The sequence below is a fragment of the Ahaetulla prasina genome, chromosome 1, assembly GCF_028640845.1.
Source record: "Ahaetulla prasina isolate Xishuangbanna chromosome 1, ASM2864084v1, whole genome shotgun sequence".
Lineage (NCBI taxonomy): Eukaryota > Metazoa > Chordata > Lepidosauria > Squamata > Colubridae > Ahaetulla > Ahaetulla prasina.
In genome coordinates, this window is record NC_080539.1 from 298,627,315 (window position 1) to 298,654,887 (window position 27,573).

Consider the following 27,573-nt stretch of genomic DNA (forward strand, 5'->3'; position numbering starts at 1 on the left):
CATTTATACTCAGTTAATTGAGTAGCTGAAAACTTTGCCATCCTAGTGGCAGTTAACTTTCTAAGCTAGCCTTTCCCAATCTGGTGTCCTTTTAATTCTGACCGGAGAAGGCTCTGCTATAATTAATAGTAGTATAGACAATCATGATTAGTTGTATTTCTTACCCTACTAGTGGTTCATCTAATTTGTATTACCTTTACTAATTATCAGAAATATTTGGAGCTTGTTGCAGAACCCTCCTACCTCTACCTTAACATGTTAAAAGTTGAATTTGGGATTTTACTGTGTCCTCTTCTAAGCTACAGTTTTTTTCCTATAAACTGTGACTTACCTCTAATGCTATTTAAAAAGTTATTCATTTTTTTTAAGTATTGAAAAAGGCCTTCTGCCATCTGAGTTTTAATAAAACAAATGCTTCTTTGATAAGAAGAAAATCTTATCTTCTGAACAGAAATTCTCAGTGTCATTTTCTTCTTTTTAGAGAAAAGTGTATATTTCTAACCTTCATTAGGCAAACAGTACCTCTAATGATGGTTAGTAGGCTTTTGTTCTATCCATAGTGGTATAAACCTCTGACACATATGGAGAGTACTTATAAAATGCTGTTTTCGTTGTCTTGGTTTATATATTTAAAATAACTTAAAAGGATGATTTTTTAAAAAAAATCTTAAATCTTTGTGGTAACCTGGTTTTTAGGTTTCTACCAAGACTGGTCTGGACCCTGGTGGAGCATGGCATGCATGGGGCATGGCTTGCCTTAAAGCTGGAAACCTGACTGCTGCCAGAGAGAAGTTCAGTCGATGCTTAAAATCACCTCTTGATTTGAATCAGCTCAGTCTGGGTTCCCGTCTGGTCCAGGAAGTTGTTCAGTATCTAGAAACCACAGTGAAACCCATTCTTTCAGTGGTAAGGCTATACTTTTGCTGAAGGGGCAGCATTGAATAACCTAGTCTTCACTGGGTTGTTAGGATAAAAGACGAAGACAATGACTCTGTGTTTGCGTGGGTTTCTATGAACTATTTGAAGAAAGCTGTGATAAAAAATAATAATAAATTGTCTTGGGATGTTTCTTTAGTATAGCAAATTGATCAGCTGTTAATTGCAGTAAAAATGTGTACTTAAATATAAAAAACAAGATATGGTTCGTTACTAAAACCTGCCATTTTGTCAAAATATGACAGATTTCCTGCCTAAGAAGAGTAACTAGAAATCACTCATTCAGGAAGATTTGGGAAGGAGAAAATTACTTCCTCCCCATTTTTCCTCATAAAATTTTTGCTCTGCTTCACAAGCAGTTTCAGATCTCCATTTTTTAAAATAGCAGTTGTGGGGTACTTGGCTCATTTCCACAAGGAGAAAAATGCTTTTGAGTGTTCTGTCGATAAACATTCTGAATCCAGCCTGTGACTTCTGATTCTCTCCCTTAATAGCAGGATGATGACTATTTTGCTACTCTGAAAGAACTGGAAGCGATACTGAGGACACGAAGCCTGTCTCTAGAGATGACACCAGAGGGGAAGATGCAACACAACAGCTATTATCAAGAATGCCTTTTCTATTTGCACAATTATGGCACCAATCTAGCAATCATTAGTTTTTATATGAGGCATGAGTGTATGAGGGAAGCTCTGCTACATTTGTTAAATAAGGTAGGGAAACTGCATTCTGCTGGAATCCGATTAAGGACTTAGAAAATAAGGTCCATGCCTGTGAGTTGACCAAAACATGTTGCATAATTTTTTGCAGTCTGTTGGTTATAAACTTGTTTTTGTTAACCCTTGCAATTTTTCTTGGAAAAAATCCCATGGGAATGGGAGAGAGGGCGGCAAGTCCATCAACTGTTTGTTCATTCATTTATTCATTTATTGAATTTAATCAAATTACCTACTGAAAATTTCAATTACAGTTATCATTAAACAATTAAAGTATCCCCTGTTAAAACACCAACCTAAATGACAAAAAAAAACCTGAAAATAAATAAAAATAACAAAAAATGTGCATTTTAATCAAACTTTTTGTTTGTCCAAATCTTCATTGGTATAAAAGTGTTCTTTGGATAATACCACTTTTCCTTGAACTAAAACCTGGGTGTTTAGATATAATTCAGGTATTATGCACACATATAAATTTAAAATCTTGGATGATCTCTAAAAAGTTTGTCTGAATGAGTATTTTGAATTAAGAAACTACATGGTAGGAGCTGTCCTTTCCTTTAGTGCTGATTTTATTACCTGTTGTTATTTCTCTAATCCAGCTGTTAAAGTGTGTTGGAGAATAGAATAAAGAATAATATTCGAAGGATGAAACTAATTGATTTAGTTTGTTGATGTTGAATCTTCTGGCAGTCTTCTTCCCCAATGAGATACCTGTTTTATGGCATCCTCAAGGCTTAGGCAAAAGAAGCTAAAGCCTTCTTCAGGTGCACAATGAGATGACATTTGAATGCAGTTCAAGCAGATTCCTCACTAGATCACCAAACTATAAGCAGGAGGAGTTGCAACTTGGAAGAATCAGGCTTGCAAGTTGACGTACCCAAACTTGATAACAATAGTTTTAGCTTTCCTGTGGGTCATATTAATTGATTGATTGGTCTAGTCCAGGGGTCTCCAACCTTGTAAACTTTAAGACTTGTGGACTTCAATTCCCAGAATTCTGGGAGTTGAAGTCCACAAGTCTTAAAGTTGCTAAGGTTGGAGACCCCTGGTCTAGTCTATCTAAAAAAGCTGACAATAAAATGTAGTTAGTTACGATTATGCCATTATACTAACAAGTGGTGAGAGGCAATTCTTCCACAAGCATCTTAGTCGCTGTTGGAAACCTTTGAACATAGAACATAGAGAACCTTGTTTGTTATTTTGTTATCTAGGAATATTATCATTCCTTATTATCTAGGGATAAACCCTGCAATTTACCTTCTACCTTAGAGAGAACCCATCACTTCATAAAAATATCCTCCATCTAAAAGGTGGCTGAGGCTATGAGCAGTAACAAAAGAAATAGTGCTTGGACACATATCACCGAGAAGTTCATTTCTCACTGTTAGAACTGCAGATTCTTCAGAAACTCTTCACAGAGTACCAAGAGAAGGTTCCATTTAGCTTGCCTCTCTTAGGCTTCCCTTGCCTGATGCTCGGCAGATTTCCTGAGATTTCATTTACTCATCGGATTTTTAGAATCCAAGTTTCTGTTGAATTGGGAATGTTTCAACAGTGGCTATGCTCACTGTCACATAAAAAAACATTTTGATAGTGAGAAAAATAGAGTCCTGTTTTATAACAGTATATAACTAACTACATTCTGATAATGTAAGCTTTTCTTTTCAGAGTAATGACATAGATGGTACCAGCTGATTTAACAGTTTGATTTTTTTTTTTACTGTTTAAGGAAAGTCCACCAGATGTATTTATTGAAGGTATCTTTATCCCAAGTTATAAAAGTGGAAAACTTCACATGTTGGAGAACTTGCTGGAAACCATAGATCCAGGATTAGAGAGCTGGGGTGTCTATCTCATTGCAGCCTGCAAACACTTGCAAAAAAAGAATTACTACCATATTTTGTATGAACTGCAACAGTTTATGAAGGTAAGATGAAAATTCTCCTTATAACATAAATGTTGCAAAATTTACTGAGAACTTTACACAAAAAATGTGGTACTTAGCCAGTTTGTTGAAGTAGTTAAGTTCTGGACTAGCAATTAGGAGATCTTAAGTTCTACAGTAGATCACACTTGGGCATGAAAGCCAGTTAGGTGTCTTTGAACCAGTCTTTCTATCTCAGCCTAACCAACCTCATAACAACCTTGTTTTGTAGAAAATGGGGATTTTATATTACTTTTTTAGGATATATATACTTTTGTTTATTTGGAAGAATTTTTCAAAGCTATTCCCAGGGGGGAAAAAAACCTGTGGATGATGGGGCGACCTCAGGTTGGGAAAAATTGCAGAAGAAAAATTTAAAGGCTAGTCTTGTGGCCTCAGAAATATTTAATGTATGGAAAAGATACTTATGAATGGTGGACTCCTGCTGTAAGTTTATATATGCGTATTCCTGTATATTTGAGGATTCTTTGAGTTTGAAATGATAAAAGTCAAATGACACTCCTGAATGTCTTCATGAATTTTTCCCATTTAGATTTTTTGGAAAGGACAAAATGATAAACAACAATGGCATGGATGAGTTACGAAGAGTTCTTTCTCAGTATTTGCAATGGAGATGGGATTGCATGAAGTATCTAATATACACATAGTTTTCTGAGCAGGTTCAGATTCTACTGTATAGCAAAATACGTTAAGCAGTGGCTCCCCAAACTCAAAATCAGTCCAGTTTTTTAAATAAAGCTCAAATGTTATCTCAACTGACCAGATAATGTAATTTTGAAAGCTTCATTTGTATTCAGAAGCCTATCTGTTTTCCAGGATCAAGTCCGTGCGGCTATGACCTGCATTAGATTTTTCACAGACAAGGCAAAGTCTTACACTGAACTGAAAGAAAGGCAAAAATGGCTCTTAAAGGTCAAGGACCATCTTAAAGTTTACCTTCAAGAAGTGTCTAGGAGTTCAGGAAGAAAAAAGTTTGCATGCTCTTTTCGCAAGAAATTGTCTGCTCCTGATGTATCAAGGTATTAACAAAACAAACGTTGGGCGACATTTTTATCAGTCAACAATTGTTATTGAAGTATTTCGTAATAATGTAATAAGATGTAATTCAGGACTTTCCTGTAAGAGCACACAGATTTACCTAAATGGCTAACTTTAATGAGGGTTTCTAATTTATGTTTTGAATTTTATCTGAAATTTCTCCTTTGGAAGTTACCTTAATAATTATCTGCATTTATTAATTAGAATATGCACTGAAACATATTTTCCCTAAATTAGGCACATCAATACAGTTGAGCTTCAGATGGAAGTAACAAAATTCCTCCATCGTTGTGAAAAGCCAGGATCTTTATCTGTAGGTGATTTACCTGTGCCTACCCTATTTGGAAACAATCAAATGAAGATTGAGGTTGCTTGTAAGGTATGGAGTACCGCTTAAGTTTATTAGTGTGATTTTATATATCGAAATGGAGTACTGAACAGAGATTGGTGAACTCCACACCAAAAACATGTAGATTGTTTATTGAAGTTAACCCAAAAATTTACATACCATTTTCATTGTGAATTTCGATTTGAAAGAACAGTGACTCAGAGAAGCAGTATTTCATTGTAGTCTTAACATGGCAATTCTATGGCTGAAATCTAGAAAAAAAAATAGAACACGTTGTTATCACAGGAGCTTTCCCCAAAGCTCCAGATGACTTTTCATTCACTTGTATGTCACTCAATTTTTTCTTCTTTTTTTTTCTCCCCTGCTGCTGGCAATTTTTCCTCAGGTCATGTTGGAAGGCAAAAACATTGAAGAAGGATTTGGGATTGCATTTAGAATATTGCAGGTATATTGAATGAATAAGTTTTATATCTCACATTGACTCTTTACAATGACATTGAAATAGTTCAAGCAAACCACTGCATTATTGTTATGTAATTTTAGATATTTATTTGAATTTTAATAATACTTTTATTAAATATTACAGTTGGAAAAGATACAAACTAATACAAACTAAAATATGTATAAGAGTTAAAAAGAAAAATTACCAAGTGCAGAAAATGAAATGAAAAAAATAGAAAACAGAAAGAAAAAGAAATATGGAAAGAAGTAACTTCATTACAAGCATAACCTATCCCATTCTCTTAAAATACAACAAAAGCTCTCTTCTTATATCTCATCTCTTAACTATAAACAATATCTTAAAACCTCATCATTCATTCCTGATCAACAAAAGTCCAATAAGGGTTATCAGGGATAACCACATATCTATTTTAATATTGAGCAAATAAACCAATTTTATATTCCTTCTCTTTACTTTTAACTTGTTTTTTAATCCCTTCCATTAAGTCCTAAAACTTGATTTCTTTTCATTTTTCCTTTGTCCTTCTCAGAAAATCCTTCAAAACTTTTAACAGGTGTCTTTTATAAATACAGTATAGAACAGTTAACCAAATCATTCTTTCAGCTTCTATTTGTATGTCCCTTTTAATGATTGAAACATCAATTAGCTTATTTCTATGTACAGAATGTCATCTTTCTTGAAGTAATACTTATTTTGTCCACCTTCTTAGGACTTCCAGCTGGATGTTGCTGCTATATACAATAAAGTGGCTAGGCAGCTGGTGAAGCAGCAGAGCTACAGCGAGATCAGGCAGCTCATTAAATGTATCAAGGAATCTGGTGCTGCAGATAAAAATGATGGGGACAATGTCATCCTCAGTTGCTTGGATGAATTTGATTCGATCCCTGCTGAGGTAATGTTGGCTTCTTTTTTAAAAAAATATTTATTAGGTTTTAACATCTTACATTAAAATACTAACCAATATAAAAAGGGAAATACTAGTTGTATTTCTTATAGTGTTAGGGAAGAGACATGGTTATAGCTTTTCTCTGTCCTACGTTATTATTGAGTATTTAGAAAGCCAAGCATAAGTCTCACTTTGCTAGTCATTCCAATGAATGAGTGAGTTATGTCATCCTTGTGTCTTAAATCTACAATTTGCTAATGGAATATCAAAGCTCACCATCCAATACTTAAATGAGGAGAGTTAGGGTATCTTCATTTTGGAAAGGGGTTGGGCATGTTTATGCAACAGTTGTAGGCATCCCTTAAGTCTCATAATTAAGTCACATAGTCCAATAAAAGCTGCTAATGAAATAGCTGCTTACTGTATCTTTTTTCAGTGGGTAGGACTTTGCTTCCTTGATTTTCTGGTTAATTGAAAGCAATCTATCGGGGCACATATAAGCAACTATATCAGTGTAAGCAGTGTTTCACAGTTCATCTCATGATCTTTCTACCATTTTTATTTTCTTCGTGGGATCTAGGAGTTGGATAATTTGATCCAGGATATGGACAGTGATGAAAACAAGGTGAGTAAAACAAAGTATTTTTTTCTTGGATATGAAGTAATTTTTGGAAATTCTTATTTATGTATATGGTGTATTTGCTCATTCATTCTTGTAGATACAATCTTTTACCTATTATTATTCTAGGGCTACCATATTCAACAAGTATGTGAATGTGGTTACTGATAATTCTTTACCAACAATGAACATGATGTTCATAGTGATGCATTCTTCTTAAACATTATTAGAAAGTTAATTTGAAATGAGTTATTCCCATGTATTTCCAGAATATATAAAGGTTAAAGAGAAGCAAATATGTATCTCTGCCCTATCTAAATTTCACATCTTGATTCATTAAGTGATAGCATTCTTGTAAGGTAACATACCACTTTACAATTTGATGACAATCTGTGAGCATGGATACTGATAAATCAAGGTGTGCAGCCAAATGAAGACTTTCATTATTCAGCCTGGTACGATCTGAAATTGTACAGCTGGAAAATCCAGAAAATGAAAGATCTATATGGCATTCTGAGTTTTTGAATATGCCATTTCCCCCCTGTCTTTACCAGCAATGACAAGAATCTGACAAAGTTAAACTCAGGAGGTCATCTGGGGGCATAAATATTTAGACTGATAGCTGTATACATCATTTATAATGATAAACGAACATTTTGTGCATTCTGGGCCATCTGTTTTTCCACATAATGATTCTGTCTCTCTTCTGTTGGTGAATAAACCCATTGTTTTCTAATTCAGTAAATTCCCTTTGTGATGGGCTATTATTCTCAGAGAAACTTACAGCTCAAACATTTGCTTTTTATAGCAGAAACTCTATGGAATAGATATTATTTTTAAATTATTTAATTTGAGGGGTGTTGGTGTTGGAAACATGATTATATAAGAATGATTATATAAGAAACAGGGTTTTTTAAAATTCTACCGGTAGGCAGAAACTTATTAGATTAGCATTGAGTTATTTTAACAAGCCTAACATGCAAGTCTTTCATAATACATTCCAGTGCCTGGCCCACAAAGCAACTCTTATCCTCATTCTAAATGCATGCATTGTTTCAAATTTTATATACAGTTTTCTGCTGCCTTGCAGAAAACAAGCATCTTTTGGCAGTAATCCCAAAAGAAAGTTCTTCCAAAAAGAAAGAGAAGTCTGTGTGCAACAGGCCTTGCTGATATTCGCTTCCCAGTGCAGCCTTCTTTATATCACACATCTCGGTCTTCTACAGACTCACCATTTAGGTTAAAGTCTTTATCAGAGGCTATATTAGGAAGTGAAAGAAAACTGGTGCATCCTGAGGGCAATACCCTTCTTATGGAATTGTTGTGGTCCGCCAGCAACCTACGGACCCGGCAGCAGAGTCGGACAGTGAGGAAGCTGGGGAGGACAATGGGCCAGTCCTGGAGTCAGGGAAGGCCCGGATGAGGGCTCTGCATCAGAGGCAGAGATGGGACCAGGGCCATCTGGGAGCAAAGCGTGGATTCCGGAGCCCCAGAGGCAGACAGCAGAGAGGCAGAGGAACAGGAGGAGCCTGTTCCTAGTGCACTCGTGAGAAGAGCTGCCAGAAGGCAAGAGCAGCTGAAGCAAAAAGGACGACTCAGGAGTAAGGTCAGAAGATGATTGGCCACTCCCATAAGGCTTAAAAGAGCAGCAACGAGCCGTTGGGTTCTTTGTAGAAAAGCAACGTTGATTCCAGTGCTTCTTGTTAGCGTCTCCTGAACTTTGTAAGGTTTTTGCCAAGAAAAGCCTTTGTCAGGTTACCAAAGACAACAAAGGCTGATGATAAGGCCGAAGGACTGTTTATGAAGAATTTGTTTTGGACTAAGCTGAGAATGAATGAATGAGAATGAATTAATTCTCAGCTGTTTTAATAAAATAAGTTCAGGACTGAATTGTGTTTGTGTTTTGTAATCACTACTTGGGCCTCGGTCACAACAGGAATTTCAAGTCACAGTTGCTTTTCTTTCCTTTTCAGATTCAGGCATACTTGAAATGCCATAAACTACGTTCCGCCTATCTTATCTCCGTAAAACAAGAAAATGTAAGAGCGGTGCAGTTGGTTCAACACATACGGCAAATGGCAGAGGACAGTGGAGACGATGTAGTGCAAGCCATCTGCACCCAGTGGCTTTCGGTACATCACACTAAGCCAAGAAGCTGGCTTACCCAAAATTCCAAGAAATGACTCCCAGAAACTTGCTGAGATGTTATTTCTAGAAAGGGAAAAATATTACATCCTGCTAGATTCAATTATGGCTTCAAACTGGAAAGAAACTGCTTGAATGCCTTTATTCAAAGGAAAGAATCAACTTCCTAAAAGTGCCAGTCATGATGCAGTGACAACCCAACTACCTCTACTTCAGGGTGTTCATTCTTTACATACTTCATATTTTCAGTGCTGCTTCAGCCGTGTTTTATTTTATGATCAAGGAGGTATATCTGCTTTAGGCACTGTTTTATGAATGCAAATCCCAACATCAACAAGAGTTTATATCTGCTTGTGATTCCCAACACGCCAAAGCTACAGCCAAATCAATAAGAAAGCAAGTAGCATTTTGAGATGGGTACAGTCCTCTATTGCTTTTCATAACAAGAAGCTGTAATTGAATTCTATGCATAAGAGATAACAGGTCTGTAAGCCTACACCTGTTACTATCTGAGGCAAGGAAATAACCAGTTAACACAGAAAATGGAGGAAGAAATGATGAAAATTGAATAGTAGTTCCCACTTGGAACCTCTACCCATATTTGCCACCTTTCCCTGAAACAGTCTGAAGTTTTCATTGTCCTTTCAGTGACATAATATAGAACAGGGGTCTCCAATTTTGGTCCCTTTAAGACTTGTGGACTTCAACTCCCAGAGTTCTCAGGGACTCTGGGAGTTGAAGTTCACAAGTCTTAAAGGGACCAAGGTTGGAGACCGCTGATATAGAAAACGGTGAGACCACAGCAGGCTCTATATAAGAGGATATGATTGTAATTGATGACAAGTTTTTAACTTGAAAAATTCAAACTGTTATCAAAATTGTATTAGTTGTAAGAAATTATTCAGGATGGTTTAATCTTTGGGTTTTTTAAAAAAATAATTATTAGATGAACATCACCCTTTCCCACTAATTTTAGCAAATTATCTAGGCTACATTCTTTCAGGGAAACAATAACCACAGCTCATAGCCACAAATGTAGTAATGCTTAATTCATTGGATTTGGCAGCCAGAAATAACCTTGAGGTTAAGTAATTTGGGAGGGCTATATTTAGTTTCCATCTTTTCATACCGTTCATGTCTTAGAAGTTATCCTATTAGGGATCTAAGATTTATAAAATCTGCTTTTGCTGTCTATCAAGCTCAACTGCCATGAGTCCCAGGAGATAGTCTGATTGGACTTTTTGTGACTCTAATTACTACTTCTACCTTAAGAAAGGAACAGGATTCATTACTTGCTGTGTGTTAAGATATACTGCCCATTGAGTTTAGTACATAACATTGCTTGTACTTTCATCTCCAAGCTCTTCTCATCAATACCTTCCAAAGGGAAGAAAGGAAAGACTTGTGGGGGAGAGAAAATAGAGACGATTGTGGGTCCATTCTTTGCACTGCGTTTTATGCACTTTATATTGTTTGTTACTTGGATTCTTTAGGATTTTTAAAGGATCCCTTTCTCACCAGCAAAACCTGCCTGTGAACTATCCTGTAGTAAACTGTAACGGAGGAATTCTAAACTTCCAATGAACAAAATTGTTAAACTCTCATTGAGAAAATAAAGAATTTGGACAATTTACTATTTTAATCTGTAATATTTCTTATTAATGCATACACTAAACAATTGCTTGAGTTTCTATTTTAATGGAAAAGCTGAGATGAACATTTTTATTAAAAATGAACGTGACCTATCAACTCGATCTATGAAAATTCCATGAAAGTAATACTTTTCCAGAGTCTCATTTACAAAATATGGAATTCAGGTGTACCTGGCCTTTGCAGGTCAATTCCACTGGATACCAAGGAGTTCACAACTAACATTCCAAAGCTTCTTTGCTGTTTCATCATTACGTCCTTGAGATGACACATTTGCTGGTTTACAATCACTGTTATATGAAGGAAGAAAGTGTATTAGCAATGTTCCATTGCATTAATAATTTTAATTAATTATATTAATTTTAATATAATGAATAATTCTAATTAATAATATGCTCAGGCTTAACAAAAAAAAACCTGTAAAGCACACTAATTGTTAGAGTGGCATATGTCTGAATAATGGACTCCTAAATTACTAATACAAGATATCAGAGTTATTTCCTTTTTGTAAGGACTTACGCTATATGTGTGTGTGTGTGTGTGTAAAAAGTTTATAAAAAGATCAGAATAAAGCTTTTTCTAGTTGAGTATGCTGTTTGTGTGTGTTTGTGTGTGTGTGTGTGTACTGTATTTTTCGGAGTATAAGACGCACCATGTTTTGGGGGAGGAAAATAAGGAAAAAAAATCTGCCTCTACCTACCAGCATCCAATGATATTCATCTGGCTAGTATCCTGTCAGTCAACTAGAAAAAGCTTTATTCTGATCTTTTTATAAACTACTGTATTCCAGAAGTTCTGCTGAACCATTTTGGAACAGCTGCAGTTCAGCCAAAATAAAGCCAGAGGAATACAGGTAGTCCGCGGCTTACGAGCACAATCAAGCTGAAAATTTATATTTACAAAAAATGTGCTGAAAAACTCGGCTTATACTCGAGTATATACGGTAAGTGAGTTTTGTCCCATTTTACGGCCTTTCTTACTAAATTCGTTAAATGAATCACTGCCATTGTTTTATATCATGGTTAAGTGACTCTGGTTTCCCCACTGGCTTCGTTTGTCAGATGGTCTCAAAAAGTGATCACATGACACCAGGATACTACTAACAAGCCAGTTGCCAAGCATCTGGATTTTGATCATGTGACCATGGGGATGTTGCAACGGTTGTAAGTATGAAAAACAGCAACAAGTCACTTTTTCAGGGCCGTTGTAACTTTGAACGGTCACTAAACAAATGGTTGTTAGTCGAGGACTACCTGTATTGAATTTTATAAGGCAAATTCGGCAAGACTGAAAGCCAGTTTGGTGTAATGATTAAAAATACCAGGATGGAGCCTGGGAGGCCCTGAAATCTAGTTCTGCTTTAGGCCTAAAGCCAGCTGGGTGACTTTGGATCAGTCATTCTCTTTCAGCCCTAGGAAGAAGGAAATGGCAAACTACTTCTGAAAAGCTTGGCAAGAAAAATGCAGGACTTCTCCAGGCAGTTGCCAAGAGTTAAGACTCCGCCCCCTCTCCCCACACACCAAACCAGTAAGGCTCATACATTTGTCATTCCCTCTCCCCACAACATTCTCCCCTCTTCCAGTCATCTTTACTCTTTTCTCTGCGTCCTCTTAGCCACTCCTACTGCCTTGATTTTTTCCTACTCTTTTAACTCACCCAGAACAACCGTATTTCATTCTGTATCCAGAGCAACCCTGTTTGTTCATATTATGAACTTAAATGCATGTTTCAAGAATGGACCACCTGTGAAATAACTGATCTGTGGAAATCCAGAATGCATGCCCAGAATCTTTTGCACAGTCCTTGTACAAAGCCGTCATTGATAAGTTTTAATGCATCAAGACACAATTTAGACTACCGGGCCTCCTTTTACACAACTATCCTGGCAGATTTTAGAAGCTACTTAACATACTACTAAGATTCTTCTCTCATTCAGAACACATATGCCCATAGCTCAAAGAAACACATACTCAACTGGAATGGCTGCTATGTGGACACCACATAAATAACTATGGATCTTTATCCTTAGCACTAGCTAAGGGACCCATTAAGGCTGATGTCACCATGAATTTCTATGCAGTGGGACTGAATTCAGATTTCTAATCCTTTAAAGCAGGGGTCTCCAACCTTGGCAACTTTAAGACTTGTGGACTTCAGCTCCCAGAATTCCTCAGCCAGTTTTGTTGGCTGAGGAACCCTGGGAGTTGAAGTCCACAAGTCTTAAAGTTGCCAAGGTTGGAGACCCCTCCTTTAAAGCAGTAGTTTTTAACCTTTTTCATCTCATAGCACACATCTCAAAGGCAGGACTTTCAGGCTTCAAAACTGGAAGTCTCTGGAAACACAAGATGCTGGGACTCAGGAGAAGAAATGGAGGCAATCTGCCCCTGTGACAGGGGTGGGATTCTGCTGTGCATCTGTGCAGCACTTTTCCTGTCATGAAGTTTGGCTCACAAGCACACCTATATGGCACAGTGGTTGGAAACTGCTGCTTTAAAGAGACAACTAGTGCTGTTAGGCAAGAATCAGCAGGTGAGATGTATTCTTTCTGAACGACTTCTCCACTTATTAGAGGTACAAGAACTCTTAACGCATCAGTAACTCATTATTAAGGACTTGCTAAGTCCCATACCCAATGTTTGCACTTAGCCCATGGGAGAGCCTCATTGATGCTTCAAAATAATACCAATAGTCATCATAACTCCTGCTTGTATCCTGGCTTATTTTGAGGTGGTTATCCAAAGCTTCTTTCCCCAGCCCAAGGCTTATACGGTGACAAGGTGGTTATAGCAAAACCAAAACAATGGTTTCCCCTAAGTTTGGGGAAACTTAGTTGTACATATAGTACAACTACATATAGTTGTGTTGATCCTATTAAAGTGAACCTAACCTTTAGATGACCCTAACTTCAACTGTTTTAGAAGCAAACTTAGAACATTCATATTTGGGCAGGCTTTTTCAAGTATTATGATTGGTTGAGGCCCTGTGGGCCCAGAGTATAAATTACAGAAATTTGCCTGTTGGTGACAGTTCCAGTTGAGTCAATAAATGCTGTTGTATCTATGCTGTCTGTTCTTGCCTACCGCAGCCCACAACTTAATAGTGGCGACGAAGGTGGGATATGGCAGAGGAGAAAGCTGCTGCTAACCAAGAGACTGAAATCACTGAGTATCAGAGCCGGTAAAGAGCCCTGGTGGGACCATGCTCCCCACCCTGCCTGCCAGTAAGTCACACTGGAGGCACAGATGTACCTGAGGGATCCATCCTCAGGACTCCTAAGTACAGCTCAGCTCCAACCACAGTAGTACAGGCATTAACCAGCACCACAGGGGCTTCTCAAAATGGCTAAACTGGGAAGACTCAACGAGTTCAATATTACCCAGAACAGTGGAGCTCATACATCTCCCGAGTAGATAACTATCTCAGGGCTAACCAAGTCATGTTCTTACCTACCGCTGCACACAACATACTAAAAGCTTTGTTCGCTCTCATCACATCCCAATGCCAGTCATCCCAGATCAACCCACCTGAAATATTTTCCACTGACGTTCTCCAACTCCTCTGTCACCGCACAATATATACTGGTCTGAGCTCCTTGCCAAGGTGTCTTCAAGAAGATAGCAAATGCGTTCCACAAAATTTTTAGTATAAAGGAATGACGAACAAGTTCAGACAAAACTGTACCTGGATGCAGAGCGTTTACAGTGACGCCAGTATCTGTAGGAGACAAAGCAGGCATATATTCAAAACATACACTGGTAATGGGATCGGCCTGTATAAAAGCAAAGAGGATTTTGTTCGAATCACAAAAAGGAAAAGATGATGCCAGCATAAATTTAAGAGTTTCAATAGAAGAAAATATATGTAGCTCAAGGTTAAACTGTGGAGTCCTTGGTGCCATACTTTTAGTTGCATGTGTGGGACTAGTATAGTTTCTAGATTATATACTATGGCTTCTGTTATGATTCCTGAGAGTGGTGATGCCATGGATCCCCTTTGATTTTGTTTGTATGTTTGTCCATTAAATTGAAAGTAGATAATGAGCCAGAGGTTGATAAGGTCTATAATTCTGGGTATTTCAATCTTAGCGTATTTGGCTAGAACAGCTAGCCATGGCTGGATCTATGCACATTAAGAGTGCTGCAACATAAAATGAAACCATAATTTCATCTTCTATTTTTAGGTCTTTGGTTTTCTGGAGGCAATGTAGTGGGATGAGATATTAAAGCTTCTTTGGAAATTTTTTCAATTATGTTAGCCAAAGAACTTATAAAAAATTAAGAAGGAAACAGAACCAAAAAACCCCAGAACATGCCTCTCCAGCAGCCAGTACCCAAATAAGCAGAGATTAATGCCAAGCAAACAGTGAAACAGAAAATGCCATAATTAAAGAACTACTAAAAAAATATTACATTTCTACCCCAGACTGGAAGAGCAAACTACTATATGTGAACAGGGAGCAACCCCACATTCACTCAGGAGAATCGGTTTCTGAGCAGTTTAGCAACTTGGTTGTTGTAAGAAATCATTAGGGCAGAGAACCAGTTGTTAAATTACTTGAATCCCACCACTGACTAAAGATGTTACTTTGGTGGGTAATGAAATGCTTGCAAGCATATAACCAAGTTCAGAAAACACCAAGGCCTTCACAAATTAAAGTTTATGTCATATGTGTCCACATCAAATACATGCATGCTGAAACCAAGAATAAATAAGTCATATTTATAGTCCATTCAATGGCAGTTGGACTCAAGGTGGCCATGGCTTCCTTTATGTGCAAACAATCATAACTATGGTAGAAGACTAAATATCTCTCCAATTATTTTATTTCTTATTACTTAGAAAAAAGGCCCACAGCATTCAGTAGAGGTAATCCTTGATTTACAACCACAATGGAGGCCAATATTTCTACTGTTAAGCAAGACAGTTTTTGAGTTAAGTGACCTTTTTGCCAGTTGTTAAGTGAATCTGGCTTTCTCCATTTGTTTTGCTTGTTGGAAGCCAGCTGGGAAAGTTACAAATGGTGATCACATGACCCGGGACACTGCAACTGCCATAAATACATGTCTGTTGTCAAACGCCCAACTTTTGAACACATGACCATTCGTTAAGTATGAAAACCAGTCATAAGTCACTTCTTTAGATTCTGTCGTAGGTTCGAACAATCATTAAACAAATTATTGTAACTCAAGGACTACCTGTATGTATGCACAGAACAGAAATACCAGGGCTTTTGTTCCAGCACACTGCTGTCTTTGCTTTTCAAGACGACATTTCTGCCCAGCTTAATCCTGGCCAATTTTTACCATTCTATTTTAAATATTGGGCAGCAACAACTGGAATTTTTTTTTTAAAAAAAGGTCTTACTTACAATTTTCTAGTAGTTTTTGCATCTAAATAACATTACCAATTAAAAACACTGGACACTTTCAGCTTACCTTGCAGACGTCTAGCCAATTCCCGGGAAAAAAGAACATTGGCCAGCTTGCTATGACTGTAAGCCAGGCTCCGAATGTAGAACTTTTCACCCTGGAGATTCTGGAAGTGAATCCTCCCAAGATGATGAGCCACTGAAGACACATTTATAATACGAGCTGGTGCACTTTGTTTTATGCACTCTATTAGCAGGAATGTTAAAAGAAAATGGCCTAACAGGAAAGATTATGAACAATAATTTGGGTTTTGTGGTTGCTTTGTTAGATCTGCACGCATTCATTTTTATTAAACATATGGGTTAAAAGGATTTACCGTACACCTATCCCAACATAACATGCTACTAAATATCTGCAAGTGTATTAGAAAAACACTGCAGCTTAAGAAAAAAAATGTGAAATTTAAAGAAAAAGTACAATAATGCCTAATTTTTTAAAAGTTCAGTGATTCATGACACTGTTTCTCCCAATTCTTGTTAGTGTTCAGTGATACATAAGCTATCATATGTTTGTAAAATTTGACAAAAATAAAGCAAAAATATGTGTGTGGAGGGAGGAAGGTCTATTTTCAAAAGATGGCTGATAATTTTATTTATTTATTTATTTATTTATTATTCGAATTTATATACCGCCCTATCTCCCAAAGGACTCAGGGCGGTTCACAGGCATATAAAACATCAATATACAAATTAAAATAATCCTTAAAAAACTTATTCTAACGCCCAAATTATTAAAAATAGAAATATAAATATAAAATATAAATATTAAAATCAATTTAAAACCCCTCTAAATTTAAAATCTAAGCCAGTCCTGCACAGATGAATAAATGTGTCTTGAGCTCGCGACGGAAGGTTCGAAGGTCAGGAAGTTGACGGAGTCCTGGGGGGAGTTCGTTCCAGAGGGTGGGAGCCCCCACAGAGAAGGCCCTTCCCCTGGGCGTCGCCAAACGACACTGCCTAGCTGACGGCACCCTGAGGAGTCCCTCTCTGTAAGAGCGCACGGGTCGGTGAGAGCCACGAGGGGCTCCCTCTATCACCCGCGCAGCCGCATTCTGGACTAACTGCAGCCTCCGGATGCCCTTCAAGGGAAGCCCCATGTAGAGAGCGTTGCAGTAATCCAGGCGAGACGTCACAAGAGCGTGAGTGACCGTGCATAGGGCCTCCCGGTCCAGAAAGGGGTGCAACTGGCGCACCAGGCGAACCTGGTAGAACGCTCTCCTGGAGACGGCCGTCAAATGATCTTCTAGAGACAGCCGTTCATCCAGGAGGACGCCTAAGTTGCGCACCCTCTCCATCGGGGCCAATGACTCGCCACCGATGGTCAGCCGCGGATTTAGCTGACTGTACCGGGATGCCGGCATCCACAGCCACTCTGTCTTGGAGGGATTGAGCTTGAGCCTGTTTCTCCCCATCCAGACCCGTCGGCCTCCAGACACCGGGACAGCACTTGATAACCGTTGGGGTGGTCCGGTGTGGAAAAGTACAGCTGGGTGTCATCCGCGTACAGCTGGTACCTCACACCGAACCCACTGATGATCTCACCCAGCGGCTTCATGTAGATGTTGAACAGAAGGGGCGAGAGGATCGATCCCTGCGGCACCCCACAAGTGAGGCGCCTCGGGGCCGACCTCTGCCCCCCTGTCAACACCGACTGCGGCCGGTCGGAGAGATAGGAGGAGAACCACCGATAAACGGTGCCTCCCACTCCCAATCCCTCCAACCCGCGCAGCAGGATACCATGGTCGATGGTATCGAAAGCCGCTGAGAGGTCTAATAGGACCAGGGCAGAGGAACAACCCCTATCCCTGGCCCTCCAGAGATCATCCACCAACGCGACCAAAGCCGTCTCCGTGCTGTAACCGGGCCGGAAACCGGACTGGAACGGGTCTAGATAGACAGTTTCATCCAGGTGCAAGGGAAACTGATATGCCACCATACTCTCAACAACCTTCGCCGGCGGGTTGGAGACCGACGATAATTACCTAAAACAGCCGGGTCCAGGGAAGGCTTCTTGAGGAGGGCCTCACCACCGCCTCTTTCAAGGCGGCCGGAAAGACACCTCCACCAAAGAAGCGCCAGAATCGCCTGAGCCAGCCTCGGGTCACCTCCTGCGTGGCCAGCACCAACCAGGAGGGGCACGGGTCCAGTAAACATGTGGTGGCATTCAGCCTCCCCAACAACCTGTCCATGTCCTCGGGAGCGACAGGGTCAAACTCATCCCATAAAATGTCACCAAGACCACCCTCAGCCGTCTCACCCGTATCACCGCAATCTTGGTCCAAACCATCCCGAAGCTGACCGATTTTATCGTATAGATACCCGTTAACCCCCCCAGCCCGCCCCTGCAACGGGCCACCCCGCCCCCCCTGGTGTAGGAGGGAGCGGGTCACCCGAAACAGGGCGGCTGGGCGGTTATCTGCCGATGCAATGAGGGAGGAGGCGTATTCCCTCAATGCCACTAGGTAAGCCCTAGTATAGGACTTCACTAGTGTCCGATCAGCTTCTGAACGGCTAGACCTCCAGGAACTCTCTAGGCGTCTTCTCCGGCGCTTCATCCCTCTCCGCTCCTCCGAGGAACAAGGAGGCGGGTGGGAGCTGGGCCGGGTCAGGGGCCGCAAAGGCACGACCGGTCTAAGGCCCCCGCCGCGGCCCGTTCCCAGGCCGCAACAAGTTCCTCAACCGAGCCGTGAGCCAGACTCTCAGGAAATGGCCCAAGCTCCGTCCGGAACCCCTCCGGGTCCATCAGGCGCCTGGGACGGAACCAACGTGTCGGCTCCGTCTCCCTGCGGTGGTGAATGGCGGTCAGAAAGTCCAGGCGAAGAAGAGAGTGATCTGACCATGACAAAGGTTCAGTGACTATTTCCTTTAAGTCCAGATCTCTCAACCACTGACCAGAGACAAAAATCAGGTCCAGAGTGCCACCCCCAATGTGAGTAGGGCCATCAACTACTTGGGTCAGGTCCAAGGCCGTCATGGAAGCCATGAACTCCCGAGCTGCCGTCGATGACGAGCCGGACGATGGCAAGTTAAAGTCCCCCATGACTAAAAGTCTGGGGGTCTCAACTGCCACCCCGGCCAGCACCTCCAGGAGCTCGGGCAGGGCAGCTGTCACGCAGCAAGGAGCCAGGTACGTGATCAGCAAACCCATCTGGCACCTATGACCCCATCTCACAAAGAGGGATTCGCACCCGGCAATCTGAGATACAGTGGTCTCCCTCGGCTCTAGGCTCTCTCTAATCACAACCGCCACCCCCCCACCCCAATATTAAACTACTGGTAAATGATAAACTACCTGTAAATAGTTATCCTTAAGGAATTAATCCAATTTTTTTTTTAAAAAAGTTTATTCATTCCTTTTGAGATATTCTGAATATTTGTATATCTTTAGTTCATGTAGGTCCTAAACTCATCAACCTGATAGATATGAAAAAGTAATTGTGCCTTAGATTTAGTAACCAGCTGTTGAACTCACATTTAAACAACTAGAACATACAACTTATGATTTATATTGATATATTGACCATCAATTGTGTTGTAAATGTTGTACCTTGATGAACGTATCTTTTCTTTTATGTACACTGAGAGCATATGCACCAAGACAAATTCCTTGTGTGTCCAATCACACTTGGCCAATAAAATTCTATTCTATTCTATTCTATTCTAAAGATTTTCTAGCATTAATTTGACGTTTTGGGTCCTACCATAATATTTCTGTACAATTTAGATCTAGGCTTTGACTTGGCCATTCCAAAGAAGTGAATGTGTTCTTCTTTTATACCCTTGTAAATCTGCGCGTGTATTTGCAATTGCTGCTTTGAGACTGCTGCGTGACCTGCCTGCACTTCAGCTGATGGACAAATGGTCTGATATTCTCTCATAGCTTTCTTCAATAGTGACAAGTCATCCAGATCTGAGATAGGAAAGAATTCCCACCTCCCCCCATGCTTGACAGTTGGTATGAAGTCTTTATTGTGAATGTAGCATTTGTTTTGGTATACCAATTGTTCTATATGTCATGTATTCCACTCTTGACATATAGAACAATCCTTCAGATATCTGGAGGGTTATTCAGGTGATTTTTAAGACAACCGTTGATGTTCTTCCCAGTGACCCATGACTTTTACCTTTCTACTCTCTCCTGAATCCCATTTCTGCTAAGAGCTTTTCTGATAGAATAGAATAGAATTTTTATTGGCCAAATTTGATTGGACACACTAGGAATTTGTCTTGGTGCATATGCTCTCAGTGTATATAAAAGAAAAGATACCGTTATCAAGAATTCTAAGGTATAACACTTAATGACAGTCATAGGGTACAAATAAGCAATCAGGAAACAATCAATATCAATATAAATCGTAAGGATACAAGCAAAAAAGTTACAGTACAGTCATAATTGGAAGGAGATGGGTGATGGGAACAATGAGAAGATTAATAGCAGTGCAGATTTAGTAAATAGTTTGACAGTGTTGAGGGAATTATTTGTTTAGCATTGTTTATCAGTGTTGATAAAGGAATCAGGAGCACACTGACTTCAGCCAAAGCAAGTGATGCCTTCTAGCATTTTTTTGTGTCTTCTGGGATGACTATCCTATGATCTTGAAATAACTTTTGCATGGCAATGTCCTTCATGCAAATGGTTTTTACTATACAGAAGATTCAGGGTTTCCCCAAATCTTCTCCATTTCAAGAGTCCTGCTAGACTAGTGGAACCCTCCACATTTGGAAATGAATTTGTAAGCTTTGCCAGACTGATAGATATCATGTTTTTTTTTAACAGAGGCCTTTTGAGCAGGATACGCTATGCCTTTACGAATGTCTATGATGAGAACTTCCCTGTGATTTATTTAATTCCATTTATATGGCTGCTCATCTCACAATAGTGACTCTGAGCAGGTAATAATAGTTCAAAACACAATCAATAATGAAAATAAAATGGATAATTGGAAACCAAGGTAAACAAAATCCAATCAAATCATGGTGAACATAACAATCTCATGGACTGATGAGGAAAGCCAACGTTTGTGAGTTTTATATAAGCCCCAATCAACAGAGCCTTCCTACAACTGAACTGAGATTTAAGTTGGATCACTTTTTCAGACTACCAAACTGCACATTGGATAATTCTGTTTATGAAATAAATGAATCAAATGGGAAAAGCTGAAATATAAGGAACATAGGCTATACCGGGGCATTTAAAAAAAAATTCAAAAGGCAATGACAAATCATTTGCATATTGCAAATTATGCAATATGCAAATTAAGTGCATATTTAAGTGGAAAATTAAGTGAATATTTCCATGAAGTCACTAGGTACCAAGAGCAACTTGGCTTTCCAAATCGGATAAGAAAATATTACTGACCTTTGGACTTTTAGGAAATAAGATTGCCCAGTACAATTGTGTTCTCAAAGTTGTTTCCATTCCCCCCCCCACACACACACACAATTACAAGCATAATAACTTTCTGATTTTTGAAATGAACTAAGGACTATGCACTGTCAAATAGCTCCTTAACTTGATAAAGAATCTGATGCATTAAAAAATTCACAATGTCATCAAGAAAAACAGTAATCCCTCTGAGAATAATTAGGATAATGTGGTTTTATCTCACCCTTCCCATGTTAACACTAATTTAAACAAATGAGCAGTAATCACTCTTATCTCAATCAGGGCTCACACAGCCTTAAGGAAAACCTGCTAACTCAATCTTTGCTCCTCTATATTAGCGGTCACCAACCGGTGGTCCACGGACCACTGGTGGTCCGCAAGAAAATTTTGGTGGTCCGTGAAGAAATCTTTGTATTTTTGCTGGTGCACCCTGGTGGAGGAGCTGGGGCGCAAGCGGGCCGAAGCAGTGATTTTGATGGCTGGAAGCTGTGGGAGCGAAGCACTACTTGGACTTGCGCAGCATCAGCATTCCTCCTTGGTATATTTGCCCAGCTGGTGGCGGAAAGCAGCCCTCGTCTCCTGCCGCTTGGGACTCGGAGCGGTAAACAGCCTCTAGTCCGGGGAGTAGTCAGATTTTGCTTTCCATTACAGATGCCAGATCGCCCCCCTGCAAGCTCTCATCTCTCGAGGAGTGCTCCCTGAAGTGGCGCAGAAAGCTTTGGTCAGGCTCCTCAAGAGACCAGAGCTTGCAGGGGGGTGATCTGGCATCTGCAATGGAGAGCAAAATCCGGCTTCTTCTCTCTGCTGTAGTGCAACATCAGAATTCCGTCTCGATATATTTGCGGCACACGGCAGCCCTCATTTCCTGCCACTTGGAATTGGAAGTGGTAAATGGTATCTAGTCCGGGGAGCAACCAGATTTTGCTCTCCATTGCGGACGCCAGATCGCCCCACTGCAAGTGCTCGTCTCTCAAGGAGTGCTCCCTGAAGCGGTGCAGGAAGGTTTGGTCGGGCTCCTCGAGAGACGAGAGCTTGCAGGGGGGCAATCTGGCATCTGCAATGGAGAGCAAAATCCAGCTGCTCTCCGGACCAGACACCATTTACCGCTCCAAGTCCCAAGTGGCAGGAAACAAGGGCTGCCTTGAGCCGCAAATATACCAAGGCGGAATCCTGATGTCACACTACAGCAGAGAGAAGAAGCTGCTCTATATAACAAGTACAATCTACTGAAAGGCCTCTTTAGATTTCAACTACTTCATAAAGATAAAACAAATATTGCAATATAAGCTCAGTCTTTTACATATGTGGGTGCAACAGTGCAATTTATATAGAAAAGAGGCCGACCTAGCATTGCAACATCGCAACACTCATTTTCTTGTTTACCCTCCCTGCATGCCTCCACATGCAAAAGCACACAAATCTTTCCAAACTTTACATGCGGCCCAAAACTCTAACTTCTCATAGCAGTTTAAGACAAAAAGGGGGGAAGGCTTAAATAAAACTTTCTAAGAGAAAAACTGATCAAGGAGATCAAATTCAGCAACCTTACCAAGATGGTTGACTCCAAAATGCATCTCAAAACCATCAGCTGTCTTTGAATAGGGGCACATCATAACCCCTGCATTGTTGATGAGTATGTTGAGTTGTTTCTCCTCTACAAGAAAAAAAAGCCACATAAGTCATATGAATAAAGAAGCCCAAGGTAAAAAAATACTGAAACTGGAGTCATGGAAACTCAAATTCTTTCAGATTTTCCCATGAACATTTTGATAAGGTAAAATTTGATCCTATCAGACTCCCACAAAATCACTTCAGAAAGCAGGACAGGAAGCAGCAGTTCCTCTTCTCTTTCATTCAGTACAGTACTTCCTTTAGGGTTGCTTTGGCAATCCTACTAGTTGGAGTATTTTTATGCCGACAGAGGTCTAATTTTAGAATCTGTAGACATTTTAATGTTTTTTTAAAACCGTTTTTAAATGTTTTTGAATTTAGAATTGCTTTTATATTTCTATTTTTATTGCCTTGTAAGCAGGGATGAAATCTAATTTTTTTTCTACCAGTTCTGTGGGCGTGGCTTGTGGGGGGGTCATGTGACTGGGTGGGCGTGGCTATATAATCATGTGACAGGGATCAAAAGAGAAACTCACTAACAATGTCCTGCTGGAGCAGGGTTGGACTAGATCAGAGGTCTCTAACCTTGGCCACTTTAAGACTTGTGGACTTCAACTCCCAGAGTTCTTCAGCCAGCTTTGCTGGCTGAGGAATTCTGGGAGTTGAAGTCCACAAGTCTTAAAGTGGCCACGGTTGTAGATCCCTGGACTAGATGACCTCCAGGTCCCTCCCAGCCCTGGATTATCCTCTGAAGCTGCATCTAGTGCACAATTTGTACCCCTTCCTTCCTCTCATTCTTCCTTCCTTTCCTGCTTCCCTCCTTCCTTCCTTTCTCTCTCTCGCTCTCAAAAATGACCCCCCTCACCCCATTTTTCCTCCCAGCCTACCTGAATCCTGCTAGCCACACCCAAAAATGGGGGGGCAGTCTGTTTTTCCTCCCTTCAGGCTTCAAGGAGCCTGCTAGCCACACCAAAAAATGGGAAGCGTGGGGGGAAGTCCGTTTTTCCTCCCAGCAGGCTTCAGGCTTCAGGAAGCCTGCTGGGAGGAAAAACGGACTCCCCCCCTCCGTTTTTTGGCTAGCACCCAGCTGAGCCGTGCAATAATCAGTGTTTTTTTTTTACTTTTAAAAGCTTTATTTTAGCCAGAAGAAAAAATGCTTTTAAAAGTAAAAAAAAAAACCTCTGATGATCGTGCAGCTCAACTGGGGCGGGGAGGGGGGAAAGATTTTTGCTACCGGTTCTCTGAACCACCTGCCACCATTGCTAGCAGATCGGGTGTTCCGGTGCGAACTGGGAGCATTTCATCCCTGCATGTAAGCCACCCGGAGTCACTCTGGTAGTGAAATGGGCGGCATAGGTACATTTAATAAATAAATAATAAATAAAAAGCATGCCTGAATTTCATCATGCCTATTGGATTTTTAGACAAATAATCAGGTATCATTTTTCCCAAGATAATACCCCACCCGCTTCGGAGAAAACAATGTGCCTGAGACATACCTTTCAAGAAATTACTGGCAAATTCTCTGATAGATTTGGTGTCTGCCAAGTCTAATTTTTTTGCTGTAACCTCTTGGTTTCCCGTCATGATCCGGATTTCATGGGCTGCCTTTTCTGCTTTTGCCATATCTCTGCAAGCAAGAATGACTTTGGCACCTGCAACCATTAAAATACTAAAAGTAGCACAAGAAATTACATGCATAGAGGGTAACTATCCATATTACCATTTGGCCAATTTTTCAGAAACAAAATTAATGCAAAAAATAAAGATAACAATAGACATAACCCTTAAAGAATATGACTTTATGGGGAAAAAAACTGATGGTGAAATAATAATAATAAAAAACCTTGGGACTTTCCCTGACAGGCTGAAACCAAGATATAATTCAAAACAGTTGTAATAACTTGTGGAAAGACGTAAATATTGGTTAAACGGAAAAATTTACCAAAAATCTTGGTTAGGAGCTGCTAAAAAAGCCAATGCAGTTCTGGGCGGTATCAACAGAGGGATAACATCAAGATCATGAAAATAGAGTAGAGTACAGTAGAGTAGAGCGAACAAAACAGAACAGAACAACTGAATTGTTGAAAGACAGAAATTTGAGTCTCAATTCTGTTGTTAACCAAGAACTACCTGCACTGAATTGCTGCAGTTCACTTGATGTCAAAATCAGCAGCAGGACATTAATGGAAAGAAGTCTATCTCAAAAAAAGCAGATACTATAGTGGAGACCTTACTTGTCTTCATACAATATGTTTATCCAAGTCACCTACAAATCTTAGCTGTTGTTTTGTCCTCAGTTTATGCAAATTCAGCCTGTTTGTGTCTGTTTATGATATAATGTACTGAGTGAACGAAAAAGTGGCTTAGTTCTATCATGAGCTAAAGTATATTCTTGTATGCTAACAAAAGTGACACAACCTGGAATTGAACAATCTGCAGATTTTGAGAAATCCCACTGTACATGTCAACAAAAACCTTAATAAGTTGCAGCAGCCTTATTTGATCAGTGTAACTACCGCTGTTGACCTTGGCTGTTAGAGACAGGAAGACTCGGCCTTTACTGCAAGTGTGAAGGTTGACTTGTGTTGGATGAGAATATGCATCTTATGCAGGATTACTGCCACTTTATATTACAATGTATTTAAAAAGCGGAGATATTTTTTCTCAAAATCTGAATCTCCTAGAACTGTGTTTCATTCTACTGATGATGACATTTGATTCTGCTGCGAAAGGCACAGTTCCCTGCTCATCTTGAATTCCTTTTATTACAATTTCTGCCTTTCTGGGGGCTACAAGGGATAAGCACATATGAATAACTTGCCTCTTCTTGCAAGGTCTCGTGCCGTTTCCTTCCCTATACCAGTGTTGGCTCCAGTGATCACTACAACTTTCCCATTCAGTTGTGCTGCAGACTTGCACACCCTTCCTCCAAAATACTTCCTATAAAATGTAATAAATCAGTTGGACGGTTGAGATTTTAAAATTCAGTTCCTTGTTGAAGTATTCACAATGGAATGCAATGCAATTTGTCATAGAAATCCAAGTTAGCTTCTCATGCATATAACACACACAAACACACACACACACTCACAGAGGGTGTGGGGTAGGGATACTCTGCACATACAACAGGGAAAAACCCAATTCACCAGAAATCGAGAGAGCGCTAATATAGGACATCGGTATGACAGAGTTCAACGATTTAAATTTTTTTTTAAAAAAAATGTCAGGTTTTTGTTTTTTGAAGTTGCACTGCCGAGAGTTTTCTAGGTCACAAGGTTTAGTCAAATCAACCCCACCTACAAACCTGATATAAGGCACTAGCACGAATACCGAAAGAGGGACCAAAACCAAGAGCGGCCACGCGGACCCTAGGAATCCCAGCATTGTCGCCCCTTGTCTGGTCCGTTCGCTTCGCTTCTTGCGGGAGAATCGCAAAAAGGATCAAAAGGAAGGCGCGATCTCCCGATCAGAGCCGAGGCGGATAAAGGCGCGACTTCTGAGGTCCCTCGGAGGGGAAGCGCTGCGGGCTCTGAAGAGGCGACGAACCAGCCTGAATTTCCGGTGAAATGGCATCAGCCGCTGCAGGTTGTGGGGCTGGAAAGGATGCTCCTCCTTCCCCCACACTCACCCACCCCCACTTCCAATACAGGACGCTTTCACTGGAGAAATCTCATTATCTGATTGTGGTAATGTGCCACCCATGTTTGTGTTTGGGGAGGAGCAGGCTGGCATTGCGTGAGAAGGTTTAAGGTTGGGACTGTACCAAGAGCCCGTGAAGTGCACGGGCTGATCTGAAATGTAAAATTGAAGGTGCGAGGCAGAAGACCAGAGTTTTCGAGGATATGTAGCCTCTTCCTTTCAATTGGGGACGTGGGTGTGTGTGGGAGTAAGTGCCATTCGCTTTATATGCAACCTGAAATGTAGCATCTATATGTGTCTTCTAAGTCAGGGGTCGCCAACCTTGGCAACTTTAAGCCTGGCGGACTTCAACTCCCAGAATTCCTCAGCCAGCAAAGCTGGCCGGGGAATTCTGGGAGTTGAAGTCCGCCAGGCTTAAAGTTGCCAAGGTTGGAGACTTCTGTTCTAAGTCATAACAAGGATTGTATGCACAGTACTTTCTAGCCCAGTTGTGTGTTTTATCTTTTCCTTGACGCTAACTTTCCGTTGATGGGATGATAAGAGAACTATATATTGTTTTGCAAGAGGATCCGGAGAATCGGGGGGGGGGGGAAGGAGGGGAAGAGATAGCAAAACAGGATGGCTCCTGTGACCAAGTAATCAAAGCAGGGGCGAATCTATTTTTTTTTTGCTACCAATTCGGTGGGCGTGGCTTGGTAGGCATGGCTTGGTGGGGGTCATGTGACTGGGTGGGCATAGCAATGTAATCATGTGATG

General features: G+C 40.3%; 2 protein-coding genes across 8 annotated transcripts in view; one reads left to right on the forward strand and one right to left on the reverse strand.

The window, feature by feature from the left end:
- The window catches only part of ZFYVE26 (zinc finger FYVE-type containing 26), a 46,543-nt gene extending 35,810 nt beyond the window's left edge, over positions 1-10,733 (forward strand). For 6 of the 7 annotated variants that reach the window (XM_058161873.1, XM_058161874.1, XM_058161877.1 and 3 more), the window contains 9 exons: positions 697-906; positions 1,431-1,649; positions 3,385-3,582; positions 4,417-4,619; positions 4,876-5,017; positions 5,373-5,432; positions 6,160-6,342; positions 6,917-6,961; positions 8,929-10,733. In XM_058161873.1, coding sequence (XP_058017856.1) covers positions 697-906; positions 1,431-1,649; positions 3,385-3,582; positions 4,417-4,619; positions 4,876-5,017; positions 5,373-5,432; positions 6,160-6,342; positions 6,917-6,961; positions 8,929-9,138 — 1,470 coding nt within the window. In that variant the 3' untranslated portion in view covers positions 9,139-10,733. Of the gene's footprint in view, positions 1-696; positions 907-1,430; positions 1,650-3,384; positions 3,583-4,132; positions 4,620-4,875; positions 5,018-5,372; positions 5,433-6,159; positions 6,343-6,916; positions 6,962-8,928 lie in introns of those variants that run through there. The other variant, XM_058161878.1, reaches the window with a different exon arrangement.
- LOC131187510 (retinol dehydrogenase 12-like) lies at positions 5,103-26,845 on the reverse strand. Its single transcript, XM_058161882.1, has 8 exons — positions 26,483-26,845; positions 26,000-26,118; positions 24,675-24,830; positions 23,114-23,218; positions 16,186-16,395; positions 14,275-14,464; positions 10,924-11,040; positions 5,103-5,238 (listed from the first exon to the last, which is right to left on the reverse strand). The coding sequence occupies exons 1-7, from the start codon at positions 26,560-26,562 to the stop codon at positions 10,938-10,940; spliced, it is 963 nt and encodes a 320-aa protein (XP_058017865.1). The 5' UTR covers positions 26,563-26,845; the 3' UTR covers positions 5,103-5,238; positions 10,924-10,937.
- Between the last annotated feature and the right edge of the window lie 728 nt (positions 26,846-27,573).

Bases quoted from the DNA above. Each gene is read 5' to 3' on its own strand.
- LOC131187510 (XM_058161882.1), bottom strand. From the start codon at position 26,562: ATGCTGGGATTCCTAGGGTCCGCGTGGCCGCTCTTGGTTTTGGTCCCT. The intron at 26,119-26,482 runs GTTTGTAGGTGG...TACATTTTATAG, and splicing joins GTGCTAGTGCCTTATATCAG to GAAGTATTTTGGAGGAAGGG. The intron at 16,396-23,113 runs GTAAGGTTGCTG...CTTTCCTGTTAG, and splicing joins TTTTGGAGTCAACCATCTTG to GCCATTTTCTTTTAACATTC.